This window comes from Macrobrachium rosenbergii, chromosome 44, assembly GCF_040412425.1.
Source record: "Macrobrachium rosenbergii isolate ZJJX-2024 chromosome 44, ASM4041242v1, whole genome shotgun sequence".
NCBI classification, from domain to species: domain Eukaryota; kingdom Metazoa; phylum Arthropoda; class Malacostraca; order Decapoda; family Palaemonidae; genus Macrobrachium; species Macrobrachium rosenbergii.
Window position 1 is genome coordinate 38,441,117 of NC_089784.1, and position 8,244 is coordinate 38,449,360.

General features: G+C 38.1%; 1 protein-coding gene across 1 annotated transcript in view; it reads right to left on the minus strand.

Annotated features, from left to right (window-relative positions):
- Karybeta3 (karyopherin beta 3) overlaps positions 1–6,424 on the minus strand; it is an 83,284-nt gene extending 76,860 nt beyond the window's left edge. The window contains exon 1 of the mRNA XM_067088372.1: positions 6,091–6,424. Within this exon, the coding sequence (XP_066944473.1) occupies positions 6,091–6,198 (108 nt within the window). The 5' untranslated portion in view covers positions 6,199–6,424. The remainder of the gene's footprint in view (positions 1–6,090) is intronic.
- Positions 6,425–8,244: the final 1,820 nt, after the last annotated feature.

Here is an 8,244-nt window from a genome sequence, read left to right on the forward strand (position 1 = left end):
TCCCAATAGTGGGCGGGACTAGTCAACAACACAAAACAATTGAAGCACTACTGCAATTTTTTAAAAAAGACTGCCGAGCAAGTTAGACACTATTGCTATGTAAAAACTATAAGTAATTACTTGGCAAGTTACTAAATGATACATGCCTTTAGCATTAAGCCTCAAATAATGACAATCCGTCAGAGGTCTACAATGATTGTGGCAACAACTGGATAAAAGATATGGGTCACCAGGAATGGTGGAAGCTTCTATAAAAGAAAAATTATCTAATTTTGCCACTCACCTACAAGGACAGCAGCTACTTTATGATTTGTCACACATTCTTTCAGAAACTGAATATTTAAAGGACTCCCCTGGAATCACTGTTGGTAAATTACCATATGGGCTTCAAGAAAAATGGACCATGAGAGCTTCAAATTATAAGGCCTAACACAACATGGCATTTCTACCATTTACAGTCTTTTCTGCATTTATCAAAGAAATGAGTCAAATTAAGAATGACCTGCGATTCATCCAATTCAACCAGATTCATCACCTTCAAAAATGGCTGGTTAGCAAACATTCGGTAAAAAAAGGGGAGTTGTCACAAACAAAACTTGTAACAACCAGAAATCTGAGGACTCCAGTGTCAGTGCTAATTAAGCCCAACCACTGAATCAGTGCATACTTCACAAAACAAAGTATTCACTTGACGAATGTGGAGGATTCACATCAAAATCAATAGAGAAACCAACTGTCGAAAAAACACAAAATGTATTACAAGTCCCCTAATGTTCCTTCAGTTCAACTTGTACTGATGCGTGTAGAGGTTCATACAGTGGAAAATCATGTGCCAAGATACTACCTGTTGACATTTTCCATGAAGACAAGAAAAGATGGTTTGTACATATTTGATTATCAATGACCAGAGTAACCAATCTCTTGCTTCACCAGAATTTTCCCAGTTATTTGATATCCGGCACTCTCCAGAAAATTATATCTTGTCTAAATGTACTAATAAAGCTCTAACATCTGCAAGAAGAGGAAAGGATATCTTGTACTGTTGGAAAATGGAAACTTCACCCTACAACTGCCAAAACTGATAGTGTGCTCATATTCCCAACAACCGGAGGAAATTTTGACACCTGAGATTATGTTGCATCAACCACATCTCAAGAAATATTAGTAGAAACATCATACCTGTCAATGATCATCGTCACATTCTACTGTTAATCAGGAGACTTGAAAGAAGCACATGACGTGTTACATCAAAACTATGGACCACCAAAGGCACCTTGTGCACAACTGTGGAAGCTAGAGTGGGTGATTATAGGTGAAAACCAACATGTTCCTCCTGAACTGTCTCTACAAAAAATACCTGCTACCAACAGGCCAACCAAAAGTATTGAAAACATGCTTCATTTTGTAAGTTTTTTAATACAAATGTCGTATATAGACAGGGCTCCATCACTTTTGGATGAAACTTCAATTTTTATCAAGACCAAAGATGATGACTAACCACGAATATCTTACAAGGACATGATGGATAATGAATTTACAAAACCCCACAGGAAGCTGGTTAGCCCCTTTATCCTTCTGGGAACAAAAGCAACCATTGCTGAGCAACAGGGAATAGGCTGCTCAATGAGCGAACGTGTTAGATGCAAGCTTGAGAAGAAATCCCATGAGGGAATACTTTATCTCATTCATGGATAAAATTCTAAGACTACAACCATGCAGAGTTGCTCCACCAATGCGTGACAACTAAGAAGTTGGTACTTACCACTATTTGGAGTTTATCACGCAAAGAGACCAGAGAAGTCCGACGTGGGTTTGATTCATCTGTTAACTTGCAAGGAGTCTTACTCGACAAATGTTCTACTTTCTAGCCCAGATTTATCTGACAGTTTGCTTGGAATACTACTAAGCTTTATTGAGAAATGATTACCATCGCTGCCGACATATAACGTGTTTCACCGTTTTCTTGTCAGAGAAGACCACAAGAACTATTTGAGATGTCTTTGGCAAAAAGATAATGATTTTGACAAATCACTGAGTATGGAATGACAGTTCATGCATTTGGGAACAGTTCTTCACCTGCTGTGGTAACTCTAGGCCTCTGTAAAATCACAAACAAAGCAGAACCAGAATACGGTAGTCTTATCACCAACTTTGTGATGAATGATTTCTTTGTTGACGACATACATGTCCAACAATAGAAGAGGCCATTAAAATTTTTAATGACACTCAGAACACATTAAAGAAGCATGGAAACCGTTGTCTGCAAAAGTTCACTTCCAACTGTCCTGAGGCCATGGAAGCCTCGTCTAGTATTCTTTCTACAAAACTAAAGGATTTAGATTTGGACACCAATGATAAGCATTCACAATGTAGTCTTGGATTACGCTGGGATTTCAACAGACAATTTCTTGTTTCAGCTGTCACTAGAGGATAAACTGGTTACACTGAGGAAAATGGTCTACAATGAACAGTATCTACGATCCAATTGGATTTCTGGCCTTCGTGTTTATACATGGAAATCTATTCAGGAAATTAGTGTCTGAAACTAATGATTGGGACCAATTTGTCAAGACATTAAGGATATCACTTACTTTGTACCATGCCTAAAGTGAAACTACCAACAAAGAACTGTATGTCCCTACGTTACTTACAAAAAAAACTATCGCGCCTGTTCATTTACACACGACCAACTTCGTTTTGTTCTTGGGAAAGGTAAAATTGCACCTACTGGTGGACACCATTCCACATCTAGAATTATATACAGTACAGTACACACTGAACAGCGAATTAAAACTCACGAATACTCTCACTTGCCCACAGCTGTCAAAATTCCCCAGTGTAAGTTGTCAGCCGTCAACTGTAGAGTTGGCGATCCTCCGCGTATTCGCGAGGGATGTGTCCCACACCCCCCCGCAAATAGCTAAAATCCGCAAATACTTAAAACCCCTCTAAAAACACTTAGAACTGCCCATTTTGATAGTTTAAACACAGAAAAACCCTGTAAAAATGCATATACCGGCATATTTTAATAGTTTTATCACAAAAAGTGCATTTATTTATGAAAATTATATGAAAATACAGTAATTAGTGAATACATCTGTGAAAAATACCGCGAATGGGCACATTTTCCGCGAATGATGGCTAGATATGTTCCACAGAGAAACCCGCGAATGCGTGAGTCTGCGAATATGGGGGGTTTACTGTAGCTGTATTGGCAGCACAGATTGCATAATGCACCATGGACTATCTGGATCTGCCAACCAACATTGTGAAATTATACACAGACAACAAAGTATTTCTTGGTTACATCTGTAACAGGACAAGGAGATTTTTCATTTATGTTGCAGTTGACTACAATGCAAAAACAAAATGGACTTATACCATGGCAACAATGAATGCATGGGCAGATTATTTCCTATATAACTTATGTTTTCAATTATCAGAACAGATAGCCTGTGCCCTCTCAATGCATACAACTATATCAAATGACAACTTGAAACAAACCTCTATGACTTCACAATGCCAATAATAAGGCAAAACTGACATGTAGATACTAAGGTACTGAGATAAAACCAAGGTAGTTAGGCACATAGCTGAAATTTACCACATCTCTCTCGATGTTGCAAAACATTTTCCTGCGTTATTTACCCATACAGAAAACAATTCCATAAGTTCAGATACTAATAGCCTATGCAAAGAAATCACAGACTACCTATCACTGCTCAGCATGAGACGTGTGTCTGTTGAGTCATGCTTAGGTAAACTATCACACTGTCATTTCCTAATTTGCAGCTTCAGACACAGACACACATGCTATAATCATTTATGTTTCCTGTCAAATACCTGCAACTTGAATGAAATATAAGATGTACTCAGTTTCAATGGAATGACACTTATAATAAGATGTACACAGTTTCAATGGAATGACACTAATAATAATCTTAACGTCATAAACTATACAGGTATATACTAAAAGCATTTTCCATCAAAATAAATATCTTCCGGCTATATGAGCGTAGAATTGTATAAAAATAAAAACACTTCAACAGCTGCTATTGCTAAAAAGTTGAGAGAGAAATAATTCATACCCTCCAATTATCCTACTAATTGTGTAAAGTAAAATGTTTCTGGCATACTTTCCTCAGATACACTGAACACAAGTGTATCTACACAAGATTCGTGTCACTCTTATTCTGTAGGCTATAACTAATTACCAATGGTAAGCAAACATTAATTACCAATGAAAATGCACAAAGTTATCACTTATTAACATGGTTTTTAGGCTAAACCATAGAGAAAATGGTGAAATATAATGCAGTGCAGGCGAGATAATTTGAGAAATCTACCAAGATAACAAGAAATCTACCATTTTGAGTTCACAGCAAGTCAAGCTGCTAGATTGTTCCCAAGTCTAAATGATGGATAAGAAACCAATAAAATAAAAATTTGGTAAATATGGAGGAAAATGCACAAAGATATCATTTATTAACATAGTTTTTAGGCTAAACTATACAGAAAATGGTGAATATAATGGAGTGCAAGCGAGATTTGAGAAATCTACCAAGATAACAAGAAGTCTATCATCGGGCGTTTCTCAAGAATTAACTCCACGCCTGTTTTTATCTTGGAAATTGGTTTTTCCAATACTTTTAGGGCTGTTGATAAAGGAGACATGTTTGTTTATTGTCTGCCAACCATTATTTGCCCCGTATCTCTACTCAACAATAAAGGGGGACTGGGAATTCAGGGTTTTGGGTGGGGGAGAACACGCACAAACAAAGCGGACATGTTTACGTTATGGAAGCATCCCTCAGAGGAGGAAAACGCCAGAGAGCCATCTGTCGCTTGAAGGGAGCGGCAGTTAGTTCTACCCCATTGGTAATGGTAGTCTATATTTTTACTTTCAACGCCTAAGGGCTGGTTCTAAACACGGCATCATGCAGAGCTTCCTCCACATTTAGTACCATCCCTTTGGGGATAATTCGGAGCATAATAGCAAACAGAAGATCACAATTTTCTTGTTTTCTCCGTAAAATTCTCCCATATTTCACATTTACCAAAATTTCTTCTCACTCTTCCCTCTCTGCTAAAACTGATTCCCTATTTCCTGGAATTGTATTTTTGTATATGACTGGCATGGGAAATTCCCAACATTCAGTTTATAGAAGGTTATGTCTATAGTTTAAGAAACTTTCCTGACTAAACAGTATCGAAAAGGGTGTAAACGATGCAATACTGGCGAGATTTGAGAAACTTATGTCGTTTATGTGTTTGACATTTATCACATGGGGTTGGTGCTAAACAAGGTATCCCAAAGAGCTTTTCTGTAGAATCACCAGTTTCCCACGGGATACTTGTGAAACAATAATACCATCAGAGGGGGAGGTACAGAATAAGCTCCCGTATGGCATCTCGTTCTACCCATTTTTCATTTATTTGTCTGGCCACCTAAGCAGCAACATTTTCAAGTATCCTTAATATTTTCACATCTGCCACACCAGTGTCAAACTGCTAACCTTAAATTTACTAACCTAACCAGCAAGCCATGTCACAATAACCTAAACCAATTCCCTAAGGTCATGTAGCACAGGCCTATCTACGCCATGTGGCACAGTGACAAACTTACTCTAGCCTGAACTTGGCAAATGAAAACTTCTTAAAAAAAGCTACCGGACGCAAAGTTGGGCTGCAGTATTTATCAGTAGCCTTGAAAGGCGGTCCAATATCATTAACCCTACTGAAGTCTACAACTACGTTATGGAAGCTAACAGTGGCCCATCATAAGCTTTGTTGCTCCGATAGCCTTAGAATACCAATGTGGACTTCAAAACTGGCAACAAGGCGAGCAGTCTAATAGCTAAAAGGTCTATAAAATGCGAAATCCTACTAAAAACGATAACTGCACGGCTGAAGAACGCAAGAAATTAAAAGCGAAACCTTTATCTACTGGTCATTCTCATCCAGACACACATTCTCATGCACCACGTTGGTTCAGTCCAGAGGAACCAAGTTTTATACATCGCGAAATATGATCAATCTCCCTCTAAAATATACTCTCACAACTGCATATACATTCATGTTCACGCTTACCTCAGCCTCTTGTCGAATTTTATTATCTACACTCAGTAATGCCGACAAAATGTGCTGGAATTGTTCTCGATCACCCGCCATTTTCACCGGGACCACTACGACAGCCATATGATTTTGTTCCAACACTGACACCTCAACGACGCAACTCCCTCACATTACGAAATGCCGCTCGCTGGAATTCATTCGGTCGCGCGACGTTGCAGAGTCATTATCAAACACAATTACAGTGCGAACATTGGTTGTCGTGCTTTTGATATATGTGAAAGACTCATGAATAATTAATGACGTCTTAAAGGCCTTTTTTAAAAGACTGCTCGAATGAATCTTGAACTCCGTTTCCCGCGATTTAGTTTCAAAGGGGAGAGTCCGAAACTGGGAATTTTTCATCCCGTAGGAACACAACAGGGTCGAGACGATAGTTGAGGGAGATTCGGATTGTTTTGATTTGTCACCTAGTTCGCGGGTAATTCTACTCGCTAGGGAAGGTTATTGCGATACCATTGACATATAGCCAACAGATATGGAATCTAGTGCAGGAAATGGTAAGTGCTCTGATTGAAAAGTGTCCTGTAACGATCCCGTTTATCGGAGATGACAAGAATTAGGTTCCATTGTGGTTTTGGTAGGAAAGGTGTTCGCATTTGGTTTTAAGTATCCTAGATCAAGGTCTGTTCGAAGCTCGAGTTTTAGGACCCTGTTATCAGGCTAATTTCCATCACTGGACCAGGTTTACTTAATATGTAGGTCAGACTTTCAAAAATAAGGAGGATATCCATCCTAGTTAGAAGTAGGCTATGCTTGTCCCTATTGTTATCAACTAATAATTAGTCTAGGCAATCCAAAACCGTGTGGCCTAGGGCTAGGCTTAGCATGGAGCGTTTATGGGCTATAATAAATGTAAATATTTAGTAAGATTCAACCTATTGTAAATTCCATTTCGTCAGTTTTAGAATAAATAAATGGTTTGGTTACCCGGTGGTTAGATTGTATCTTGTTACCCTCCCTTTAGCCTAGAAGTCCACCTAGGCCATTGCCCTTACTTAACTAGTCCCTCTCCACCATTGGCGTTTTGTGGGACCGGCAAATGCAGTTGACGTTTGTACTAGTCCCCATAATCTTTATAAGCATTGCAGGGCCACAACTGTGAAGGCAATTTATTTTGTAAGCATCCCTGCCCTTCATTAACATGAAGGCAATTTATTTTGTAAGCATCCTTGCCCATCATTAACAAGAAGGCAATTTATTTTGTAAGCATCCTTGCCCTTCATTAATGTGAAGGCAGTTTATTTTGTAAGCATCCTTGCCCTTCATTAATGTGAAAGCAGTTTATTTTGTAAGTATCCTTGCCCTTCATTTATGTGAAGGCAATATATTTTGTAAACATCCCTGTCCTTCATTAACACTGCTGTGGCAGTAACAAATTATCAATGCTTATAGGCTAATATCTTTGCAAAACATTCTTAGCACTTGCTTTTCAAATATCCTAAATTGGTCCCATTGCTCTGAAATGTGGTCAGTTTTTATTTTAACACTACGACCACTAGCATGATACTATGACCACTAGCATCAGCACTGTGTTTATTACCACCCCCTTGCAAATGAATATTAAAACAAAACAAAAGATTGTAAATTTGCAATAGCTTTTTTTATTGTTTTTTATTATGCTGAATATTTTAAGGAGACTTAGGAGCACACCATGAGAACTCCAACATTGAGTTCTTGTATTAAAGTAACATAATATTGTATATAGGATCATATAGTGAATTAAACTCTTATAATAGCAGTATTGTTACTGAGGCTCAATCATTCAGTCTTCATTTAGTTTCAACTTTACATCCATTCAGTTATTAGCCTATCTGCAAAATCCCATTTTATTTGCAACCACTCAGAATCAGTATCCATGGTCCGTTCTGCCTCTAACCTTCTCACTCTCCCTTATTATTTACAACATTTTTCATGCACCTCATGATTCACTGACACTGTGAAATATCATATCATTTATTCATTTTTTTAACTAGAGGTACAATCCTTTGTTCAATGATTCACTACACATTGGCTGGAGCATGGATCATACTCTCTCTCTTTAGCAGACATTTCCATTTAGGTGACCATAATTTTGACAATAGAAACACAGTGACATAATAAGTCTTGTAC